The sequence below is a fragment of the Urocitellus parryii genome, chromosome 3, assembly GCF_045843805.1.
Source record: "Urocitellus parryii isolate mUroPar1 chromosome 3, mUroPar1.hap1, whole genome shotgun sequence".
In the NCBI taxonomy this organism is placed as follows: Eukaryota; Metazoa; Chordata; class Mammalia; order Rodentia; family Sciuridae; genus Urocitellus; species Urocitellus parryii.
The window spans coordinates 174,558,295-174,584,462 of record NC_135533.1 but is presented as its reverse complement, the minus strand read 5'-3'; the positions used below and the strand labels follow the sequence as shown (position 1 = coordinate 174,584,462).

The 26,168-nt window shown below is 35.8% G+C and overlaps 1 protein-coding gene across 1 annotated transcript in view; it reads left to right on the top strand.

Annotated features, from left to right (window-relative positions):
• The window catches only part of Dennd6a (DENN domain containing 6A), a 67,523-nt gene extending 41,655 nt beyond the window's left edge, over positions 1 to 25,868 (top strand). The window contains exons 13-20 of the mRNA XM_026388559.2: positions 14,021 to 14,086; positions 15,014 to 15,078; positions 16,377 to 16,466; positions 21,318 to 21,371; positions 21,478 to 21,587; positions 21,773 to 21,875; positions 23,468 to 23,542; positions 24,205 to 25,868. Of these exons, the coding sequence (XP_026244344.2) occupies positions 14,021 to 14,086; positions 15,014 to 15,078; positions 16,377 to 16,466; positions 21,318 to 21,371; positions 21,478 to 21,587; positions 21,773 to 21,875; positions 23,468 to 23,542; positions 24,205 to 24,336 (695 nt within the window). The 3' untranslated portion in view covers positions 24,337 to 25,868. The remainder of the gene's footprint in view (positions 1 to 14,020; positions 14,087 to 15,013; positions 15,079 to 16,376; positions 16,467 to 21,317; positions 21,372 to 21,477; positions 21,588 to 21,772; positions 21,876 to 23,467; positions 23,543 to 24,204) is intronic.
• Positions 25,869 to 26,168: the final 300 nt, after the last annotated feature.

Genomic DNA, 26,168 nt, shown 5'->3' with positions numbered 1-26,168 from the left:
ACTATCTTCTATGTTTTAGAATATAGGTTTTCAAAATAATTTCTAATTGTCTTCTGTATTTCTGTAGCATTTGTTGTGATATTGCCTTTTTCATCCCGTATGTTAGTAATTTGATTTCTCTCTCGTCTTCTCTTCATTAGCATGGCTAAGGTTCTTTCAATCTTATTTATTTTTTCGAAGAACCAACTTTTAGTTTTGTAAATTTTTTCAATAGTTTCTTTTGTTTCCATTTCGTTGATTTCCGCTCTGATTTTAATTATTTATTGCCTTCTGCTACATTTGCTGTTGTTTTGCTCTTCCTTTTCTAGGGCTTTGAGATGAAGTGTGAGCTCATTTATTTGTTGGTTTTTTTCTTTTTTTGAGGAATGACCTTCAGGCGATGAATTTCCCTCTTAAAACTGCTTTCATTGTGTCCCATGGATTCCGATATGTTGTGTCTGTATTTTCATTTATCTCTAAGAATCTTTTGATTTCCTCCTTTATGTCTTCTGTAACCCATTGATCATTCAGTAACATATTGTTCATTTTCCATGTGATGTAGGATTTTTCCTTCCTTCTTTTATCATTGATTTCCAGTTTCATTCCATTATGATCAGATAAAATTCATGGTATTATCTCCACACCTTTATATTTACTGAGGGTTGCCCTATGGCATAATATATGGTCTATTTTTGAGAAGGATCCATGTGCTGCTGAGGAAAAAGTATATCCACTTGATGATGGTTGATATATTCTATATATGTCAGTTAAGTCTAGGTTATCGATTGTGATATTGAGTTCTATAGTTTCTTTATTCAACTTTTGTTTGGAGGATCTGTCCAATGGTGAGAGAGATGTGTTGAAGTCACCCATAATTATTGTGTTGTGGTCTATTTGATTCTTGAACTTGAGGAGAATTTGTTTTATGAACGTCGCAGCACCCTTATTTGGTGCATATATATTGATAATTGTTATGTCTTGTTGGTGAATGGTTCCTTTTAACAGTATATAATGTCCTTCCTTATCCCTTTTGATTAACTTAGTCTTGAAGTCGATTTTATTGGATATGAGGATGGCCACCCCTGCTTGCTTACGAGGACTGTGTGTGTGGTATATTTTTTCCCAACCCTTCCCGTTCAGCCTGTGTATGTCTTTTCCAATCAGATGTGTCTCCTGGAGGCAGCATATTGTTGGATTTGTTTTTTTAATCCATGTTACCAGCCTATGTCGCTTTATTGGAGAGTTTAAGCCATTAACGTTTAGAGTTACTATTGATATATGGTTTGTACTTCCAGCCATGTTTGATTATTTATCTTTTTTTTTTTTTAATTTAGTTTGTTTCTCCAGGATTAACTTTCCCCCTGCCCTCTGTCTTTACCGAGGCACTTCCCACTGATGGTTTTGGTTATTGTTTTTCATTTCTTCCTCATGTAGTGTTTTGCTCAAGACACTTTGCAATGCTGGTTTTCTGGCTGCTAATTCTTTTAACTTTTGTTTGTCATGAAAGATTTTTATTTCGTTGTCGTACCTGAAGCTTAATTTTGCTGGATACAGAATTCTTGGTTGGCATCCATTGTCTTTCAGTGTTTGAAATACCTTGTTCCAGGATCTTCTCGCTTTCAGCGTCTGTGATAAAAAATCCGTTGTTAACCTTATTGGTTTATCCCTGAATGTAATCTGCCTCCTTTTTCTTGTAGCTTTCAATATTTTCTTTGTTCTGTATATTGGATATCTTCATAACAATGTGTCTTGGCGTTGGTCTACTGTGATTTTGTATGCTCGTTGTCCTGTATGCATCTACAATTTGTATATCCGTTTCCTTTTTCATTTCTGGAAAGTTTTCTATAATTATTTCATTCAGCAGGTTACTCATTCCCTTGGTTTGAATCTCTATACCTTCCTCTATCCCGATGACTCTTAAGTTTGTTTTTTTATGTTATCCCATATCTCTTGGATGTTTTTCTCGTGATTTTTTTACCAGCCTTTCTGAGTTGGCTAGACTCTTTTCAAGATGATATATTTTGTCTTCATTATCTGACGTTCTTGCTTCTACTTGCTCCACTCTGTTAGTGATACTCTCATTTGAGTTTTTAATTTGGTTTATAGTTTCCTTCATTTCTAGAATTATTGTTTGATTTTTTTAATAATCTCTATCTCCTGATAAAGATGCTTATTTGCTTCTTTTATCTGTTTATGTAATTCATTTTCAATGTGTTCTTTCACTGTTTGAATTTGCTGTCTCATATCCTCTTTAAGATTCCATTCCATCTGTCTAAGGTATTCCTTGAGTTCTTTATATGACCATTTTTCTGATGCCTCTATGTCCTCCTGAATATTTAGGCTGTCCTGCATTGTCTGTACTCCTTTTCTTCCTCGCTTTTTCATGCTGCTCATGGTACTTCTTGTTCTGTTTGACTCCTGAGTTACTGTTTACTCCTATAAATTTATTTGATGCTTGGGAGGAAAGGTATTAAAAGGGAAGGGAAGAAGTCACTAAAGAGAATGAGAGTAAGCAGGTAGAATTCAAGGAAGGGGGAATAAGAAAATTGAAAAGAAATGAAAAGACAAAAGAAAACAATAGGAAATAAAACAATAAAAAGTAATAATAATAATAAAAAAATAAAAATTAAAATAAAAAATTTTTTTAAAAATTTAAAAAACAACAACAAAAAAAAATGAAAATGAAAAAAAAAACCCAAATTAAAAAAAAAATTAATCAATGCAGTCTTAGAGTTTGATTAAGTTCTCTTCCAATAGGTGGAGCTGTGCCCACTGGGCCAAGCTTCTCCTCTCAATATGCGGGAACCAATCACTGTGCAGCAGCTCCTCCTCCCAGACTGGGCGGGTGTCCAATCCTGAGTGCCTAGGGCCTTCTCTTGTGTCTAGTCACTTCCCCACTTTTCCTCAAGCGAGGCCCCCCTCACCGGTGACTCTCACCACAATACTGGCTACATGCCTGGTCTGCTGCTCCCGGGAGCCTGTTTTCATGAACGACTGGGCACACTCTCCCTGTTTGCCATTTCCTCAGACCCTAAGTTTGTAGAGCTTGGGGCTGAGAATCCTTAGCGAATTTTGCTTACCCTCCGGTAGCCAGCCATGCCCCCGGTAACTGGTGCAAGAGACCTCAGTTGTCAGCACTGGTGCGAGCGGTAGCCGGGAGTTCTGCGCCGCGCGTCCCGCGCCACTCCTGATTCCCTCTGTCTGGGTATCGTCCTCACGGGAAAGCTGGGAGGGGCCCTTACGTTTTCCTCGCTGTGTGGAGAGGGAATGCTAGGGGATTACACACCTGTAGCCGTTGGTTTTAATGAAGTTATCTCCTCCGCCGAATTCTGGTGACATCAGTCCTCTGCCATGGTGGAATCCCGTGCAAATGGCGACAGTTCGTTTCCCTTTGCCGGGTAACCAATGCAATGGGTGGCTCCTGACTGTCTCTCCCAATCCCCATTTCAATCCTGTGGCCACTGCCTATGAAGGCTCAGTTGGCATTAACCTCCGTAGCATCAGAAGGGCCGACCAGTTGTTTCAGCGGGATCGTTAGTGCTGAGTCACAGCGGTTTGTCTGCGAGAAGCAGGCGAAAGGGAGCTTGAATTAAGCCGATCCGGGCTCGGTGTGTGTTCTGAGAGGCCCAGACTGTTTGCCCCAGATCCACGTCAGCTCAGCATTGCCTAGTGATCCTGATCAAACAGCATTTAGACAGTTTCCGACTCCCTATGCCCGTGCAGCTGAAGAGGTCAAAGACTTGATCTCTCCGCGCCTGCCGCCATGTTGGATCTCCATCCTTGCATCCTTGAAATGAAACCAATTTGATATATATCTTTGTTTGGTACCAGTTATTGAACCCAGGGATGCTTAATCTTTGAGCCACATCACCAATTCTTGTTTTGTACTTTATTTTGAGACAGAGTCTCCCTAAGTTGCTTAAGGCCTTGCTAAGTTGCTGAGACTGGCCTTGAACTCATGATCCTCCTGCCTCAGCCTCCTGAGCCACTGGGATTATAGATGTGCATCACCATGTCCATTTTGTATGAACTTTTTAAATGTACTTTGGAATTCAGTTTGCACATATCTGTTGAGAATTTTTGCGTCTGTGTTTATCAAGAATGTTGGTCTATACTTGTTGTTGTTGTTGTTTAAATAAAATAGTTTGTGGTACATTGGTATTAGTTTTTCTTTAAATGTCTGATAAAATTCAGCAGTGAATCTGTCCAGTCCTTGACTTTTCTTTGTTGAGAGATTTTTTATTACTGCCTAAATTTCACTGCTTGTTAACGATATCTTTATGTTTTTATATCCTCTTGGTTCAAATTTGTTAATTGATATGTGTTAAGAAATCCATTTCTTCTAGATTTTTCAGTTCTCTAATGATGCTATGAATTTTGGTGGTATCTTTTGTAATATCCCATTTTTCATTTCCAGTTTTGTTTATTTGTGTTTTCTCTTTTTGATTAGTTAGTGGAGTGTTTGTCAATTTTGTCTTTTTAAAGAACCAACTGTTGCATTGATCCTTTATATTATATAGTGTATAATATTAGTGTATATTTCATTTATTTCTACCTTGATATTTATTATTTTTTCCTCTATTGATTTTGGGTTTAGTTTGTTCTTATTTTTCTAAAACCTTAAGATATATCATTAGGTTATTTAGGCAATCATAGCTATAAACTTTCCTATTAGTATGGCTTTCACTGTAACCCATAGATTCCAATATGTTGTGTTTCTTTTCATTCGAGTCTATGAATATTTTAATCCCCTTACAAGTTCTTCAGCACGTACTATTTGTTCAAGAGTAATTTTCAGTCTCCATGGATTGTATAATTTCCTGGAGTTTTCTCTTGCTGTTAATTTCTAGTTTCATTCTATTATAATTTGATAAGATTATTTCATATTTTGAATTTATTAAGACTGACTTTATGGCCTGATATTTGTTTTGGAAAAGATCCATGTGCTGATGAAAAGAATATGTGTCCTCCAGCTGTTGGATGGAATATTCTCTTTTTTATATAGATATTTTTTAAGTTATTGGTAGACCTTTATGTATTCATTTTATTTTGTTTATTTGAGAATATAACTCAGTGCCTTATGCATGCCAGACATGAGTGCTACCGCTGAGCCTCAGCCTCAGCCCCTGGATGGAATATTCTGTGTGCGTCTGTTAAGTCTGTTTGATCTGTTGTCTTATTTAACTCTCATCTTTCATTGTTGATTTTTTTGTCCATATGCTCTATCTGTTTGTGAGAATAGGATATTGAAGCCACCCACTATTATTGTATTGGACTCTATCTCTCCCTTTATGTCCAATAATGTTTATTTTATAAAATTGGGTACTATTATATTCAGTGCATTATATTTACAGTCATATCTTCTTGATGATTTGTTACCTTTATCATTATGTAATGACCTTCTTTGTCTCTTCTGATTTAGGCTTAAAATCTCTCTTGTGTGTTGCAAGTATAGCTACTCCTGTTTGCTTATGGATTCCATTTGCTCAGAATAACATTTTTTCATCTCTTCCATCTGTATGTCTTCGACAGTGATGTGAGTTTCTTGCAGACATATTTGTTGGGTTCTGTTTTAAATCAAATCAGCAAGTATCTTCTGTGATGCTTGTTAATACTGGCCATGAATTTCCTTAGTTTTTGCTTATCATAGCAGGTCTTTATTTCTCCTAGATTCTTCTTTTTTTTTTTTTTTTAAGAGAGAGTGAGAGAGGGGAGAGAGAGAGAGAGAGAGAGAGAGAGAGAGAATGAGAATTTTTAATATTTATTTTTTAGTTCTCGGCGGACACAACATCTCTGTTGGTATGTGGTGCTGGGGATCGAACCCGGGCCGCACGCATGCCAGGCGAGCGCGCTACCACTTGAGCCACATCCCCAGCCCTCTCCTAGATTCTGAAGGAAAACTTTGTTGAGTATTGTAACCTAGACTGGCAGTGATTTTCTTTCAGGACTTGAAATAATCTTTCCGTGTTCTCCTGGGCTTTAGAGTTTCTTCTGAGAAATCTTCTGTTACTCTGATGGGTTTACCTTTAGTTGTGACCTGGTGCTTCTCTCTTACAATTTGTTTTTGTTTTGGTTTGGTTTGGTTATACTGGAGATTGAGCCTAGGAGCACACTACCACTAAGCATAAAACCCTGGCTCTTTATTTTTTCTTTTGATACAGGATCTTGCTAAGTTGCCTGAGGCTGGCCTCAAATTTGTGATTCTCTTTCATCAGCCTCCTGAGTCACTTGGAATACAGGCATATACCACCACACCCAGCCTCTTGCAACTGTTAATCTTCTTTCTTTATTCTATACTGTTGGGAGTTTATAATACATCATTGAAAGATTCTTTTCTGGTTGTGTCTATTTGGGGTTCTAAATTCCTCTGAATGTCCATGTCTTTCCCTAGATTTGGAAAGTTTTTGCTGTAATGTTACTAAATAAATTTTCCTATTTATCTTTGTCTTTTTTTGGGGGGAGGATAGTACTGGGGATTGAACCAAGGGCCTATGTGTGCTAGATGAATACTCTGTCACTTAACTGTGTACCCAGTACCTTTTACTTTGAGATAGGATCTCATTAGGTGGTCCAGACTGGTCTTGACCTTTGGATCTTCCTGCCTGAGGTTTTCAAGTATCTGGGATTATAGACAAGTGCCATCATGGCTGGTACTGAATAAGTTTTCTATACCTTCAGCATGTAGCCTTCTCCTCTTGTCTATTCCAAATAGGTGTCACAGAGATCTTTTCTGTTTTATTCATTCTTTCTTATTTTTTTCCTTTTTTTTTGCTGTCTGAATATGATAATTCCTAGAGAAATTATCTTTGAGACGTGGTAACTCTCTTCCTCTTGATCTAGTCTATTGTTGATGGTTTCTACTGAGTTTTTCATCTAAACTTTATTAAACTCTATTTCCAAGATTTCTGTTTGACTGTTTTAAAAAAATTGCTCCTTCATATCCTGCATTGTCTTATTTGTATCCTCTTGGAATTCACTGAGCTTTAAAAAATATTGATTCTTATGATTTTTTGTGTATGGCATTTTATCCACTTGAGCATCTTTGGAATTGGTTACTAGAGAGTTATGAACTTTAAGAGATGTCATATTGCCTTATGACACCTGGGGTTTTTTTAATTTCTCTATTCTTTAAGGTGAATTATGCACCAGGGTCCAACTAGGACTAGGTTCTGGCTGGAGTAAGATGCAATTTTTCTGAGCTGGGCTGAAAGTGGAACTCAGTAATATTACAACCCCTATTGGCAAAACCCTATCCCAAGCATGGCGTAGAAAGAAGAACACAGACAACAACAAAATATTAAACCAAAAAAACGGATAAAGTAGCTGGACATGGTAGCACACACCTGTGATTTCAGTGGCTCAAAGGGCTAGGGCAGGAGGATTGCTAGTTCAAGGCCAGCCTCAGCAAGTTTGCAAGGCCCTAAGTAACTTAATGAAACCTTGTTTCAAAAAAAAAAAAAAAAAAAAAAAGGATTCAGGATGTGGCTCAGTAGTTAAGTACCCTTGAGTTCAATCCCCGGTACCAAAAAAAGGAAAAACCAAGCAACAACCACAACATCAACAACAATAGAAAAGAAAGGGGGCAAACATAATGTAAAATAAACCAAAGTATTAACAAATAAAAAATTTAAAATTAATTTTTAAAAGGAGAAGAAAAATAATAAAAATTAAAACTTGTAAAAAATAAAAGGAAAAAGGGGAAAGCAGGAGAAAAGTAAAAAGAAAAAAGTGTGAAAAAAGGGAAGAAAAGAAAAAATTATTAAGAGCAATGCTGGGGGTTGGAGTTCTGGCTCAATAGTAGAGCACACTTACCTAGAATTTATGAGGCACTGGGTTCAATCCTCAGCACCACATAAAAATAGATAAATAAAATAAAGGTATGTGTCCATCTACAACTAAAATAAATAAATAAGTCATGTATGCTTGTATTCCCAGCTATTTGGGAGGCTAAAGGCTAAGGCAGGAAGATTCCAAGTTCTAAGGCCAGTTTGGAAACTTGGCAAGACCCTGTCTCAAAAAAAAAATGAAGGAGCTGGAGTTGTAGCTAATGTAGACCACTTGCCTAGCACATGTGAGACACTGGGTTCAATCCTCAATACCACATAAAAATAAATATTGTATTCATATACAACTAAAAAAAATAAATAAAAATGAAAAGATGCAGTTCAGTGGTAGAGCCCATCTGGGTTCAATTCTCAGTATCCCCCCCCAAAAAAAAAGTGAGAGAAAGAAATATTTATATTTCTTTATATATATGTATATATATAAACAAAAATTGGCAGTAATAAAAATATTAATAAAAAATAAAAACTTTCTTTTCCACTGAAGTGTTCAATTGTGCAGGCAATAGCAGATGTTTGCAATCTGTGCTGATCAGAGTTTCGTTCTGTGTCATTTTAGGCTGTGTGTTTCTTGAAGAGAGCAAAGGCTGGGGATTATTTCCCTACTTCTTTCCTCTATGATGCTTGCCAGGCAACCAGCATGAGTGGTTTGTGACTATAGTCATTTGGATTACCTCTCAGCTGCCCTGCATGCCAGAATGAGATAAGGCATTCCTGGCAAAGATTTATTCCAGAGTTATCTGGGTTGTGCAGTCCAAGAGCAGGGCAGGTGCTGACATTGCAGCATGTTACCAAGCTAGTGCAGAATGTGGAACTTGTTTGGCACAGGTTCCTTCTGGTGCCCTTTGTGCTGCACAGTCCAAGGGCAGGGCTGACATTGGTATTGCAGCATGTCAAGGACTCTATTGCCTTTGTGCTACACACTCAGAGAGTGAAGAGGTGTTGGGGGGTTTGGCAGCAGGCACTGCACAATCCACTGGTGTTTTGTGACTTAGCTCCTATGTGAAAATGTAGGGGCCTTTGACTTTCTGAATTTTCACTGAAATAATTGGAACATGAGATAACATGCTACCTTTGAAAATTATTCCTTTTGGTATAAACAGGTATGTTTAATGTATTATTAAATAACATTTCTTAAGCTATCTTCTCTACTATACACATACATATAGATTGATGTATTAGAATCAGAGATAACATCTTAAATCATGTTATTTATAAATATTGGACTCAGTCTTAATCTGAAATCCTTAGAAACTTTATGAAATAGGGGAAAGAGCACAGAGCTTCACCTTGGCAATCAGAGCTGTGTGATATTAGAACAGCTTCTGTAAGCTTCAAGTTCTTTGATTAAATACAATACCTCTTGTATGGCACTCTATAAAGGTCATGTCCCCTGCCATTTCATTGGTGTCCTGTTTGATACTAATGATAGTTCAGAGAGCAACAGTTAGAGCATACTAGAATCTTAGATATAAGAAGATAGGAGAATTTTTAAAAATCCTTAATCTTCATATTTATTTTCATGGTTTGGTTCTGTTAATCTAGGCTATTTGGTTAATTGTAATATACTAGACCAGTGTTTATTTTTCCTTCCCATATTAAAAAAGAATGTCTTGGGGGGTGTAGATAGAGAAATTTTATACAAAATCATTATTCCAGTAGTATGAACTGATAAAGGTATTGGAAGAAGTTACCATATTGTTTTCCAAAATGTTCCAGTACTTTACATTCTTAACAAAATGTTTGAGGTTTTCATTTCTTTTTCTTTTTTTTTTTTTTTATCTGAAGTTAAACTTAGGACCTTGCGCATGCTAGGCAAGTGCTCTACTACTGAGCCTTCAGCTCTTGAGGTTCCCAGTTCTTTACATCCTTGCCAACATTTGATATTGTCTTTTTCATTATGACCATCTAATATGTGAGACAGTGGTTTTAATTTGCTTTTTCCTAATGATATTGAGACTGTAATATGTTGTAATAAACAGGGTTGATTGATAGAGGATTTGATGGTCCTTTGTGATGGAGTAAAAGGAAACAGAAAATAAGCATGTAAGTACTTATTCAAACCATTGTGGTTTTGACTCTTGGACATTCTTTGGATTTTTGGTGTCTGAGTCAGATGGCTTTTTAGTTATCTGATAAATGTATATTAATACATATGCATTTATGAAGTTGAGGGGAGTCTTGTGATGACAAGTTATGCTGAATTCTGTGAAGCATACTCTAAGATTCTAGAAGAGAGGCATTCTCAAAATAATTAATAAATGGGAATAGGTAAACTAAATTGGCAGAATACAAACCAGGGTATGATATTAAAAACAGAAATCTGAGGTTTGAGACTGGTGGTATAGCTCAGTTGGTAGAGTGCTTGCCTTGCATGAACAAAGTCCTGGTTCAATCCCCAATCCACATACACACCAAAAGAAAGAGAGAGAGAGAGAGAGAAGGAGGGAAGGAGGGAGGGAGGGAGGGGGAGAGGGGGAGGGAGGGAGGAAGAAATCCAGGTTTTCTGGATTCTTTCCTTTCTCTCAGTCTATCCTGCAAATCTATAGGTTTTATCTCAATGGTGCTCCAGTATCTCCCTCTCGTCTTTCCCTGATGTACTTGCCTTGCTTCAGGTGCTGTTTCCACTTAGGAGCAGTGCTCTACCATGTATACATGTTATCCTCTAGTTTTCTCTCTTGCACTTCAGACTCCTGTGTGCAGGCACAACAGCTCTGGCTCAGTCCTTTGATTGTGGCATACACTATCACCACCTGGTGGCAATGAGTGTGTTAGAATGCAGATTTGATGATGTCATTATACTGTTCTCATTTACTATTTCTCACATGTCCGTGCTTCCAATCACTCATTTACCTTGGATGTCAGACATCTTTATAAAGTTCCTCTTGGTTTGACGGCACTTCTCAAGCATCATCTCCTGCCCATTGTAAATTAGTTCACCATCCCTGCTGTTTTGGTGTCTTGGTTAAGCATGATAGCTCTGAAGTTGGTTGCCCTACTTAATATCCTGACTTAGCCATGTTATCTGTGTAACCCTGGACATGTTTTTCTGTGTCTAGTTGTATTAGAGCTAACAACCTGTCTGAAAGGGGTACTCATCAGTCAGAATGGATGACAACAGTAAAGAACTGGTATTGGTGCATATGAGGTGAACACTAGTTTTGCTCATGCCTTAATTTCTTATTTTCTTTTTTTAAAGAGAGAGTGAGAGAGAGAGAGGGAGAGAGAGAATTTTAATATTTATTTTTTAGGTATCGGCAGACACAACATCTTTGTTGGTATGTGGTGCTGAGGATCAAACCCGGGCCGCACGCATGCCAGGCGATCGCGCTACCGCTTGAGCCACATCCCCAGCCCTTAATTTCTTTTTCTTTCTTTTTTTTTTTTTTGGGAGGGGGTGGTACGGGTACTCGGATTGAACTCAGTGGCACTCAACCACTGAGCCACATTCTCAGCCCTATTTTGTATTTTATTTAGAGACAGGGTCATACTGAGTTGCTTAGCGCCTTGCCATTGCTGAGGCTGGCTTTGAACTTGTGATCCTCCTGCCTCAGCTTCCTGAGATACTGAGATTACAGGCATGCACACTGTGCCTGGCTCATGCTTTAATTTCTTCATCTTTAAAATAGGTATCATCTCTCAACCCCCTTTACTGTAAAACACTTCTTCCACTTGTATTATTCTTTCCTTACCCCTCACTTCCTCTTGTATGTAATTTTGTATAACCCTGAGGATCACCATCCCTTTGCATGCAATTTCCCTTCTCTCTCCCTTTCCCTCCCCCCTCTCATCTCTATTAATGTTGATCATCTTCTCCTGTTCTTCGTCCCTACTCTGTCCTTAGTTACTTCCCTTATATCAAAGAAGTCATTTGGCATTTGTTTTTTAAGGATTGGCTAGCTTCACTTAGCATAATCTGCTCTAATGCCATCCATTTCCCTCCGAATTCTATGATCTTGTCGTTTCTTAATGCAGAGTAATACTCCATTGTGTATAAATGCCACATTTTTTTTATTCATTCATCTATTGAAGGGCATCTAGGTTGGTTCCACAATCTTGCTATCGTGAATTGTGCTGCTATGAACATCGATGTAGCAGTGTCCCTGTAGCATGCTCATATTAGGTCTTTGGGGAATAGACCAAGGGGAGGGGAGGGGAGGGGGGATAGTAGAGAATAGGATAGAGAGCAGAATTCATCAGACACTAGAATGGCAATATGTAAATCAATGGAAATGTAATTGATGTAACTGATGTGATTCAGCAATCTGTATACGGGGTAAAAATGGGAGTTCATAACCCTTTTGAATCAAACTGTGAAATTTATCAAAATAGATGTAATGTTTTGAACTACCAACAATAAAAAAAGAATAATAATTAAAATAATTAAAAATTAAAAAACAAAATAAAATAGGTATCATAAACACACTTTTATTTTGAAAATTAAAATCAGTAATTTGTGCAGTTTTCCCAGAGCAGAGACTGGCACAGAATAAGAATTTAGTAAATAGCGATTATTAATCTCCTTACCATTTACCACAACTCTTTGAGCAGCATGTTCTTCATGCTTCTTTATTTAACTATTTATTTGAAAGTTGTTTTCCCCCATTTACATACAGATTTTTTTTTATTTCTCTTGTAAGACTGCTTATATGTTACTTCCTCTAGGAACCCTCAATAATTTTCTCACTCCTTTGTACAGGAAACTCTTTTTCCATGGTCTCTTATTTATAATTCTACCCTAGCATGTATTCCTCTGAATTGTTATGTTTATTTGTCATATTTTTCTATTAGACTATGAGCCTCTTGGTATCAGGATTTAGTTGTTTTATGACTGTATTACATGTCGCTTGCATTATTTACTGGATCAATGGAAAAATAATGCAAATCTGTGATTTTCTTAACATGTATCTGTTTAAAGTTATCTGGGCAGCTGGAAAAATTGGAGTATAGATTGAATTGTTTTTCAACTTTTCTGTAAGATTGAAATTATTTCAGGGTAAAAAGATTATTAAAATATCTGTTTTACCATAGAACATACTCTTAAAAATTTTTTTTAACAATATAAGATTGCCAGTGAAAGTGTTCCTTATTGCAACAATCCCACCCCTGTATATAGCACATTTACCTGTTTGATCTATGTAATGTTTAAAGAAAGATATTTTCTAAATTTAGATGCTTGGATTAGATAGTTTTTAGATTTTTTTTTTCAATCTTTAGTTTCTTTTACTCTTTAGCAACGAGAGGGAGGGCAGAAAATAGGAAAAAAATGTTTTTTAAAACATGTATGTTCATGACCCTTTTTAAAAAAATAATAACTTTATTTTTTCTCTTTGTGTGTGGTGCTGAGGATCAAACCCAGTACCTCACATATGCTAGGCAAGCACTGTACCACTGATCCACAACCCTAGCCCTGTTCGTGACACTTTTAAGTGTGATCCTAGAGGCATTTTGTTTTCTGCCTATTATATGGGTTGTTTAGGTTATGGCTTCCTTTGACCACAAGATCAGGGCCATTACCTGTACTATACTATTCGACACAGCAGCCGTCTCAGCTCTGTGATCTGTGGCTCAGACTTGTGGTGGTTGCACACACTCTTATCACTTGATGACAGTGTAAGTTTCTATAGTCCAAAGATGGACGTTCTGGAAATAACAAAAAATAAAACTTTTGAATATTATATCTGCTTGGTCACTTTGGAGTTTCTCTCTTTTCTATTTACTTTTTTTTTTTTTTTTTTGTGGTCGTTCTAGGAATTATACCCCAGAACCTTGTGCCTGCTAAGCAAGTGCTCTACCATTGAGCTACACCCCTACCCTTCCATTTGCTCTTAAAGGGTATCTTATTCCTATTTGAAACATAATTTTCTAGTTTCATGTACTTTGCACATACATTTTAAATTACAAATTGAGTAACAAAAAGGGAACAATTTAAGTAATGATAGATACATATTAATCAAAGATCAAATATCTATTTTTAGTACAGTTTACCTGAATTGTTTCTATAGTGTTAATAATCCAATGTTCCTCTTTTCCAGTTTTAATATATTAGGAATGAACTCTTCAGTATTAATTGATGTTAAGAATAATGCTTTATTTACAGCACTCTTAACAGTTATTAGATCATTAATTATATAAAATTCCAGTTTTGTAATATGTATGATTATAATCATTAATAAGGATGCTTATGCTGTTTCCTTCAGGTGAAATTCCTAAACAAGTTAAAGTGAAAAAATTGAAGAACCTAAAGACTCTGGATTCAAAACCTGGTATTGACTTCTTTTTTTTCTTTTCTTAACTTTTATTTATATTTATTTTATGCTGAATTTATTTCTGTGCCATAAGTTTTGATTTCTTCCACTTCTTCTAGGATGTCTTTTTCTTTTGTGCAACTTTCTCTTCTGGTTTAGGAACAGTTTATTTCTTTTCAGGGAGGATCATTTCAGTGTAGTAGGGGAGCTCATGTATGGATTAATCCAACCATGAGCTCTCTAAGTATGGCAGTGTGTTTCATGTGCTTTGTTCACCTTGGTATATGGTCAATAATCAGAGAATCGACATGTAAGTTCAGCATTACTCTCTGCATTTTAAGCAGGTATTGCAAAAATTCTAAATTCAAGAATTTAACCATTTAAAGTTGTGCTCCATTTGTGTACAAGGTGTCAAAATGCATTCTTCTATCATGTGTAAGTAATTAGAACCAATTAAAAATAAATGAATAAAAATTTTAAAAATTTAACTATTTAAAATAAGTGGGATTTAATTGAAATTAACTATTTAAGAACTTAATTTTATTCTAATTTAAATTCTAAATGCAAAAATTATAGGTCACTGACCCTATGTCCAGCCTCACTTGGCCTGCAATATCAACCAACTCCACCATTGTAATACTAGAATGGTACATATTGCTTCTTTAAAGTGACTTCTTTCAAATACTTGGTGGCTTTTCATGTATGCATGTCCTTGATGGATTAAGCAGTTTCACAGGTATTCTTAAAGTGAACATAAAGATTTGAACCTCTCGATTTGTGTGATTTTGGGGGGACTTTCTGGGTTAAGAGAATAAGAACCATTTTCACAGATCACCTCAGGCACTGTTCAGGAAGAGATGGTATTGACTTTTATTAAGTTTTAAATATATACTTCTCTGGTAGTTGAATTTTTCTCTTTACCATATTCTTTTCTTTTCTTCTTAGGAGTTTATACTTCTTATAAGCCATATCTAAATAGAGATGAAGAGATCATAAAACAATTACAGAAGGTAATTACTTATTCATATTATTAAGTCTCTGTTCTGGTATGTAATATCTATTTAGGCAATATATGCTTTGTGAAATAGAGTCTATTATTTTTTTTACTGGAGATTGAACCCACAGGTGCTATACATATGAGCTACATCCTCAGTGCATTTTTTTTTTTTTTTTAATTTTAAGACAAGGTCTTGCGAAGTTGCTGAGGCTGGCCTCAAACTTGAAATCCTCCTACCTCATCCTCCAGAGATGATATGATTACAAGTGTGTGCCACCAAGCCCAGTGAATCTCACTTTAAAACCAAAGTTTTATAAAAGTCAGAGTAATAGCTTGAATATTGAAGCTGTATCTACTAAGAAGTGCCAATCTTTCTAGAAACTTGGGAGTTATAGTAAAAAGAAAGTCATAGATTCTACCATGAGGGGTAGTTCAGCATCTAATGGTAGGAGATAAAGTTTTTAAATGTAAATAGTATTAATATAGAAAATATGAAATTAAGATTTCTTCACTATGAACTGATTTTTTTTTTGATGTGTGTGTTACTAGAGTTCAAACCCAGGGGTGCTCTACCAGAGTTATATCCCTAGTGCCCCCCTCCCCCGTTTTTTTTTTTTTTTTTTTAAACAGGATCTCTTAAGTTACTGAGGCTGACATTGAACTTGCAGGCCCCCTGCCTCAGCCTTCCAGGTAGCTGGAATTACAGGTGTGCACTGTGTACAGCATGAATTGATGTTTTTAAGTATAGGATGTTCCCTAAGCTAAAGTCTCTTTAAGTTTTGCTTTAAAGGTTCTGTTTGTGTTTAAATAAAATTTATTTTTTAATTGAAGCAAAAACATAAAATTATACATGTTAGTGGTGTGCCATGTGATGTTTTGATGCATGTATGCATTATTTAATGCTTAAATCAGGTCAAACATACCTATCCTCAATTTTTTCATCATTTTTTTTATGGTGAAAACATTCAAACTCCTTTTTTTCTGGATTTTTGAGATATCCAGTACATAATTATTATCTATAGCCACCTTACTGTTCAGTATAGCACACCAGAACTTCTTGATCCTGGCTGTAACTTAGAACTAATGGATCACTCTTTCTCTATCTCCCCTCCCTCTACTCTTCCAACTTCTTGCAAATGATTCATTTCACAGGATAAGACACAATTAACTTCAAATTAAATTACTGGAAGATTAAGTTCTAGGTTTTTTATGTTAACATAAATGTATGTTTACAAAGTTGAACTTGGTAATTATCAGTGTTTTATATTTCTGACCACTAGAACGTAGGTTCTCATTATTTCCTCTTTTAAGGGTGTACAACAGAAACGTCCTTCTGAGGCTCAAAGTGTGATTCTCCGTCGATATTTTTTGGAGCTGACGCAAAGTTTCATCATTCCATTAGTAAGTTAACAAATGTGTCTTTGCTTAATTTAATGATTTGTTGAAGTTATATGAACTATTTTCCCATCCTCTAAGCCTTAAGTTGTGTGTTTTGCCTGCTTAATAATTTAGCATAAAGCCCTTTGCAAGAGACTTGGATTCTTTGTTCTGGTATTAACTGTGCAACTTTGATAAGCCAGTTCATTCCTCTTTTTCTTCAGTTTCCATGTTTGTAATATGTGGCTAATTCTACTTTACCTAAATACTTTCCATGTTTGTATGAATCTTAAATGAGATCATTGATCTGAATTTTTTTTTAATTTGGCAAAAAATATTTTTTTTCTATTTCCATTCTTTGAAAGTGGATACAGTTTGCTTAGAATAAAGATGATTTTAAGAGCACACAGAAGTTGAATGCGAGTGATAAAATTAAATCCAATAATCCAGAGTGATGAACAGTAAAATATACCAAGAAAAAGTAGGCACAGTGGTACACACTTGTAATCCCAGCAACTTGGAAGGCTGAGGCAGGAGAATTTGGGGCCAACCTGGGCAACTTAGACCTTGTTTCAAAATTAAAACAAACAAACAAAGGTGGTAATGAAACTCAGAGGTGGAGTACTCCTGGGTTTGGTCCTTAATACAGGGGGAAAAAAAAAAGATATTAAGTAGGTGCCTTTGACATAAAACTGATCATCCAAATGATTACTTAACAATCAGAAGTTGAATTTTTTATACTGCAAAAACAAAATCAGTTTAGTGTATGAACTATATAGAAGTGGATGTTTTTTCTACTCCCTACCCTGGTACTGGGGATTGAACCAGCGGTGCTGTAACATTGAACTATATACCCAGCCCTTTTTATTTTTTATTTTGAGACAGTGTCTTGTTAAGTTGCTAAGACTGGCCTTGAACTTCCAATTCTCCTGTCTTACTCTTCTGAGTAGCTAGGATTATAGGCATGCACCACCACACTTAGCTACAGCATAATTTGTAGCTGGACTTTTATTTATATTATTAATAACTATTAGCATAGTTAATTGTAGTCTTTAGTAAGATACCCTGCAACCATGTAAATTAAACAGTATTTTCTACAGTTGATGAATATAAGACCACAATATTTTGGATAAACCTCTTAATGTAGTGATTTTAATATCAGTGTTATTCATTCTTTGGAAACAAAGTGTTTTAGGTGAATTAAAGTTATAGGTAATTTTTAAAAAATACTTTTTTAGTTATACATGGGTACAATATATTTTGTTTATTTATTTATTAAAGAGAGAGAGAATTTTTTAATATTTATTTTTCAGTTTTCGGCGAACACAACATCTTTATTTTATTTTATGTGGTGCTGAGGATTGAACCCAGTGCCTCACATATGCAAGGCAAGCACTCTGGCACTGAGCCACAACCCCAGCCCAAGTTATAGGTAATTTTGAAAATACTACATACATCATGACTGGTTTAGTATAATTATTTACATTAGGTATTTATTTTTCCCTAGTATCTAAAGAAAATTCAACACTAAATTGTTATAGTAGCTATGAATCAGTCTGACACACACTTATTGATTGATTCCACAGGTTTGTAATAATAGTTTAATGTCTGTTCTTTCAATCTACTATATTAGGAATACAGCATTTACAGAACAAATAAACATAGGTTGAACAACAATCCAAGGATCATGTTAGGTCTTCAGTTAGCTGTCAGATGCTCAGCTATATATCCACACTGTATGAACATAGTCAGATCTAATTATTTATCAAAAGATGCTGGTGGAGGCTGTTATATGCCTTCTAACATAGTTCCTGAGCCAATGGCCAGTGGAGGAAAGAGCAGCAGAGATGAAAAACCTTTAGAAATTTCACCAAGAAGATGCTCCTTTCTCTTTAGTGTGGTGTTTCTCATACTGAGAATAGATGTGTACTTCTGGTATTTAAGGAGGAACTCCTTGGGGAGATATATTTTTTAGATGACTTGATCAGCCATTTATTCAATCCAAGTTTTTCTTCAAGATCTTCCAGCTTCTTTCCTTAATAACATCTTTCTTGGACTGAGAGCTGTTGTTTTCTCTAATGCTAAGGGTGTCTGTTTCAGAAGCTCTATTTGTATCTAGTGGTGCCTATGAGTGAGATGGCTGTCACATTGAGAACTCTTGGAACTACTGCATCCCAGATTCGTGCTTGGCACCTGGCAGTTTTTTTTCCATGTCATCATTATAAACAAAAACTGAAACTGAAGCACTGCTCCCATTTCCATTATTGCTAAAGTGCAGTTCTGTCCAATAGCTCTTCAGGTTCTTCTGCAGCCTGGAAACTGCTCTGACATGACCTTGGAGGGCAGCTACAGCTGCCTGATTGGGGATCAATGCAGAGCTGAGGGTTATGCCTCTGCTTGGGTCAGTCTGAAGAAGGAGCTTGTCCTAGGCACATCCACTCACTAGTTTAATGTGAAATACTATTTTTTTGGAGGGAGTACTGGGGGATTGCTCTACCTGTGCTAAATCCTCAGATCTCTTTTGTATTTTATGTAGGCAGGGTCTCACTGAGTTGCTTGGCACCTCGCTTTTGCTGAGGTGCTTTGAACTCACAATCCTCCTGGCTCACCCTCCAGAGCTTCTGGGATTACAAGTGTCTGCCACTGTGCCTGACTGAAATACTATTTTGATTGTTGTGTTTTGTACCTTAAAAGAAGGTTACCTTGGATTTTCTTTCTCTGATATTGTTTTTTAAATATAGATTGATATCATATTCATGAAACTATCCTTCAGGACAACAGGGATCATGTCTGTCTTGTTTTCATTTCCTCAGTCTGGCATGTGATAGCATTCTAATATTTATGGAGTAAATGACTAAATGATATGACTATTTTAAGAAATTCAGTGGAATGTCATAAACATACAGACTCTATCACAATGTGGTCCTTACCTGGAAACTGCATCATAAATTTTGTCTAGTTATTTGTCTAGTTATTAATATAATCTATCTGAACATTATATAAGGGCAATCTGAAGATCTTTGTTCATTTTGGGGAAGAAATGTTGTTTCTTGGTGTGTGGATGTCAATTACTTTTGTTCTCTTTATATACCTACCTTTCAGGCTGGGATCATAGCTCAGAGACAGAGGGAAGTTACTTAGCTTTTTGAAGCTTTGGTTTCCCAGTAATATCTAACACAGAGCATGGTTGCAAGGATTACAAGAGATCATGCATGTAAAATGTTTAGTATATTTTCTGGCACATAGTTACTCAATAAGGTTAACAGTTATCACTAAAATAAGATCTGGGTGCAGTGATGCATATTTGTAAGTCCTAACTACTTTGGAAGCTGAGGTATGAGAATCATTTGAACCCATGAATTTGGGACCAACTTGGCCAACATAGTGAGATACCCAGCTCAAAAAAAAACAAAACAAAGCAAAAAATGTTCTCTCTTGGATTGTCAAAGATTTAGTAACATTTTTGTTGTAAATGACTTCCAGCTCAATCTAAATTTAGCTATATCTATTGTGGGCATTGATGGAGTTGTTGCTGTTAATTTGAAAGAGCATATGATGGTGAGTAGAAAAAAAATGATTCAGTCTCCTGTACACTCACAACATAGATCACTTCTGTGATCTACATGGTGTAGGTTTTCTGTCCACCAGCAAGCAAGCAGTTCTGCAACAGACACCAGTGAGATGTCCTTTATTTTGATTCTGACATTGTGTATCTGGATATAGCATCAGACCCTACAGGTTGAGGGCTCAGTTCCCAAGATTGCACCCTTCTGTTCAGATTTTAGTCAGATACCTCAAGTTGTTTACCTGTGCTTCCAACTGCCTGGTGGTTGGGTTCCTACAATCCCCTCCTTGGTGTTGATTAATTTTCTTGAATGACTCACAGACTTAGGGAAACACTTAACATTTACTGGTTTATTATAAAGGGTATTACAAATGATACAGATAAAGAAATACATAAGGTAAGATGGGGGGGAAAGGGGCATGGAGCTTCCATGTCCTCTCCTGTTGTACTACCCTTTGGAACTTCATGTATTCAGCTGTTGGGAAGTTCTACACACACTGTCTTTTGGGTTCTTATGGAGACTTTATTGCATTGGCATGATTAAAGCATGGATAACTATGTTAATATGTGATTGGACAAAAAAGATATGATCTAATGCTAATAGACTGAGTGGAGAAAACCAGCAAGGTGTGTGTATTCATATTCTTCAGCATTCCTTCCTTGTGGGTATGGGACAGGACCCCTTCTGAAATGGGGGTCTCATCATCTACTATCAGACAAGGTATATCAGAGAATTTATTTGTATGTTCAGCAGTTCCTAGTTAGTTGGAAGATTAGAGTCTCTATGACTCACCTTGGGAGAGAGATAGTCTAGTTTCTGTGGCCTGCCTTGAGAAGGGAGTTATAAGTCAGGAACTGTGGATAAAAACCCCAAAATATATATCATAATATTATACTAGGAAACCCATTTTTTTTTTTAAGTTTAAGAGCTCTGGGTTGAGCATGGTGGCACATACCTGTAATCCCAGCAAATAGAGAGGCTGAGGTAGGAGGATCACAAGTTTGAGTCAAACCTGGAAAACTTGGCAACACCACACACAAAAAAAGAAGGCTGGGGATGTGGCTGTATGTAGAGTGCTTCCTAGGTTCAATTCCTAGTAACTGCTGCCCCTGTCCCCAGAAGACCTTTAGGTAAGAATGCCTAACTTTTATTAACTTATTTTTTTTAAATATCTTTTTAGTTGTCAATGGACTTTATTTTCTTTATTTATATGTGGTGCTAAGAACTGAACTCAGTGTCTCATACATGGTAGGCAAGCACTCTATCACTGAGCCACAACCCCAGTTATTAACTTATTTTTTGGTTTTAGGAAAGGTATGTGGCAAGCTTGATGCCTTTGCAGAAAAGTATCTCTCCATGGAAGGTATGAATATATCCAAATAAATTCCTATTTAAATTTTGTAATTATAATTAACTTCTCTGAATGTATCCATTTCTAATTTTTTAAAATAGTATATCTTGTTTTGTAGAGTCCACCCCAATTAAGACAGTTCCTTCCAGAAGAATTTATGAAAACACTTGAGAAAACAGGACCTCAGCTAACTTCTAGAATAAAAGGCGATTGGATTGGACTTTACAGGTTAGTCTTTTCCCTCCATCTGTAGAGCTTTTTTTAAAAGAAAACAAAATAAAAAATGGGCCTTATACATTCTTTTTAGAAAATTCTATTATTTGGAATGTTTTTCTGAATTATAGATAAGAAATGTACTAAAGAGAGGAAATAAGTCATAGTCAAACTTTGCTTCTTGCATTTATTTTTAATAGGCATTTTCTAAAGTCTCCAAATTTTGATGGCTGGTTCAAGACTCGGCGAAAAGAAATGACTCAAAAACTAGAGGCACTCCATCTAGAAGCTCTTTGTGAAGAGGTAGAAAAAGTGTGTTTGTGTGATGACTAACAACTATTAAAAGTAAAGATAAAATTATCTTTAGAGGTTGAAGATAATGCCCACGTCTGCATCTTTATAAATAGCAATGATATTTAACTTTTCTAGATCATATACTTTGTGACAGGGACTGTGTGTAGATGATTTATATGGGTACTCCTTTTTTAATCTTCACAATTCATCAAGGTAGGCATGTTAGGATCTTTACTTGTGGCTTAGAACTTGAGTGACTTGTCTTAATTTCACATCACCACTAAGTAGCAGAGCCAGCAGTGCTCTGGAGTCCACTTGCATTTGTCCATAAGAGCTAATTGTGCACATCTTTTCCTAGTTAAGCATTTAGTGACTTCAGGTTGGTAGTTTGAAATTGCATACAGTTGGCAAATACTATAAAGACTTTTTCTGGAGAACTGGTTGCTTAATATTCATCAGCAACTGGAGGGAGTTAGGATTCAGATTCAAGCCATCTAACTTCAGATCTTTTCCATCTTTTCATCTTTCTCACTCAGTATTAACAAATTTTTCATGGCTTGGATTGGTTTTTCATACAGTATAATTTACCACCAGCCCATTTTAAATTGAACTACTTGTGAAAATATATAGTCTTATTTTTCTTTTGTATTTAGCTTTAAATATTGAGGCAGCCTAGCCTCAGTGTTTTCTTTCTAATCATAAATTCCCAGTGATTCTGGCTCTGAGAAAAAGAATGAAGAAAACAACAAAGTAAGTCCAGGAGAGCTTATTTGAAGATACAAAGTTTACATCCAGTAATACATTCATGTTCAGCTTTCTTGATTTGTTAATCAATATATATATATATCCTTTTTTTGGTACCTGGGATTTAACTCAGGGGTACCCGACCACTGAGCCACATCCCCGGCCCTATTTTGTATTTTATTTAGAGACAGGGTCTCACTAAGTTACGTAGCACCTTGACATTACTGAGGCTGGCTTTGAATGTGCGATTCTCCTGTCTTAGCCTCCTGAGCCGCTGGGATTACAGGTGTGCACCACTACATCCAGCTACTAATATTTCTTATAAATTATTTATTGGTATGGGAAAGGAATTTAATATTGCATTGAGCTACAATTTTTACTTTTTTTGGTACTGAAAATTAAACCCATGGGTGCTTTACCATTGAGCTTCATCTCCTGTCCTTTTAAAATTTTTATTTTGAGATAGGATTTCATTAAATTACTGATGCAGGCCTTGGATCTTGTGATCCTCCTGCCTTAGGCTCCCAAATTACTGGGATTGCAAGCATATGCCCCTGTGTCCAGCCACAATTTTGTGTTTTAGTTGTCTGTTGGTTGGTTGACCTAAAAGGACTATCTCAGAAAGGAACTTTCTTCCATTTTGTTTTACTTCCAAATAGTATAAACTTTTTTCCAACTAATGTCAAAACTTACCTAACGAACAATTTCTAGAATACTATGATAATTATTCTTATATTGTAATGGTATATATGAGTTAAATACAGTTCTTTTCCTTCTTTTGCATTAGCCTTGGCTATTAAAATAAAGAGGTTTGAATATTGAGTACATACTGATTTGGGATTTGCTTATTGTTCTAGGACCTACTTCTCTGGATCCAGAAACACACAGAAGTAGAAATAGTAGACCTTGTACTGAAGCTGAAAAATAAGCTGGTATGTAGCCAAAGCAGCTGAAGATTAAATTGGTGTGTGAAGATATTTTCCTCTTATTTGAGCTAATGCTCTATGATGTATCACAGATGTAACTTAAAATAAGAAGATTTGAGATTGGTCTGTTGATGGTAGATCTGAACAAAAATATTTGGTCACTCGGGGAGATCATAGAGATGCCATATTATTCTAAAGATTTTTACATGAATTTAATGAATTCTACAAAAACATTGCCATTTATATTTAATATCATGTAGTATATCTAGGTTTTATCTGTGAATTTATATAGGAGCCCTTTTTTGGCTTATTCATGTATTTTTTTAAATGGCATGTTCTTTGATTTTTTAGTTTCTGTAAATTCTAGTCTGAGATGGAAAGTTTCCAGCTAGGCTTGGTGGTGCACACCTGTAATCCCTGTAACTTGGAAGGCTGAGAGAGGAGGATCTGAAGTTCAAGGCCAGCCTGAGTAACTTAGTGAGGTCGTAAGCAACTTATTAAGACCCTGTCCCAAAAAATAAAAAGGGCTGGGGGTAAAATACCCTAGTACCAAAAAAAAGGGGAACAAAAAGACTGAAAGTTTCCAAGTTGTTAGACTGTTAAGACTGTTTATATAGAGATCATAATATATTAATAAAGATCCATTTAAATGCTGCCAAATGTTGTAGTTGCAGGCTGATCGAGAGCATTTACCTGTGAAACCTGACACTATGGAAAAGTTACGGACACACATAGATGCAATTATCTTAGCATTGCCAGAGGACCTGCAAGGCATACTGCTCAAAACAGGCATGACGTGATATTTTCCAGCCAAAAAGGATTGTGCATCATGAAGCATACTGACATTTCAACCAGACGCACAAAGATCTTCCAGTGGCAGCAGAGTGGAAAATAGCTGTGAATGCTAAGATACAGGGTGGAAAGACTGTATTGTATAAACAGAACTTTTTATTGCATTATTTTTAAAAATGGATATCTGTGGTGGTTCCACTTTAATACTGAAACACCGAAAGGCAGTTCTATATTTTTAATCATGTTCTAAAGTGCTCTTATGAGAGACCTGAGGGGCCATCGGTATATGTGATTCCAAACTGCAGTGCTGGCATTGCAGATATTTTTTTTAAATTGGTGCTGCTTTGCCCAATCATGTTAAAACTCAGGGGGTTATAAAAATAACATTCACACTGGCTATCTTCTTAAGAAGGAAAAGACTGAACTGTCCAACTATAGTTGATGCTTATGTAGTGCCTTTCGTTGTCCTTCATGTTTCACAAAGTCCAGCTGCTACTCTTGAGGCTTTTTCTTATTTGATTATGAAACATAATTTTATGAAGGATTATATTGACTAATCAATGCTTAAAAATGTTTATTAGAAGGCATGGTGGTTTTTTTCAATTGTCATATAGGTTTTTATTTCATTATTTTCTTCACTATTTTCACAATGTAATCTTACCACTTTCTCCAGAGGCAAGAAGGCATCTAGTATTAATTATGGAAGACTTTATTTTCCTTTACTCTTTATTCATTGGGTCTGTGTAAATTAATAAGCTTGGATGCTTTTCAAAGATAATTCTAATTATGAATCTCATAATCAAATATTTTTTAAAACTGAAGTATTATTATTTCAAAGGCATTCATAAGCCTTTTATTCGATAGTTATTTGAGTGATTATAAGGTTGATTTCCAGCATTATTTGTTGGGTAGTGTTATTTCCCCAAAACTAATGTTTCTCCGAACATTCTTCCTATTGTTTAACATGGGAACTTTTGTTTTGAATCAATGTTATGGTTACTATGGTTTTTTTTTTGTTGTTGTTATTTCTCTTTTGTTTATACTACCTTGCCAAAAAAGAAGAATGTGATTTAGTTTAGTAAGATTGGTTTGTGTTTGAATGAGAATATCCTACAGAAGCCACTATTTAAAATAGGCACACATGATGTAGCACAAATGTAAATAGCTGTGTCTTAATTACCCTCTCAACTACCAAATATAGTTGTATGTATTTGTAAAAGAAGTGACTTCAGAAGCTATCTCTTGTTCTCTGTTGCTATAATTCTAAAGGGCATTCCTGACCTAAGAAAGGCTCCTTGTGTTTGTAAGTTGGTCTACTGTGGTTCGATACCCAGATGTGCCCTTTCCTCATGGATGCAGTATCTTGAAGCATACCTCTACGTCTAGAGTATGGCATTTGGAAGAACTCATTTGCCTAGCATCATAGGGGTTATTTTGTGAAACTACAGTTGACCTTTCAGAAAAGGGGCAACTACTTTTTTATGCTAAAGTATTTCATAACTTTCTTGGAAATTTTATTTAGGTATAAATGGTCATCTTATTATTTTTCAAAAAGGTGTATTTTAATAATCTTACAATTTATATACAGTTTGTGACCAGAATTTGAGTCATTAGTGTCATATCAAGGATCTTTTAAATTATACCACTACAGGATGTGTCATTTCAAGTTTATTTTGCACAGCTAAAGAGTAGCAAAAGATGCCAATTAGCATGATAATGGTGTCCTCATTTACTGTATGTAACTGAAACTTAACATGTTTGAAAACATTATACTCACACAGTTTATCTCTTTAATTTCAAATTATGTACTTGTAAGAATAACTTAAAGTTTCATTGGAAA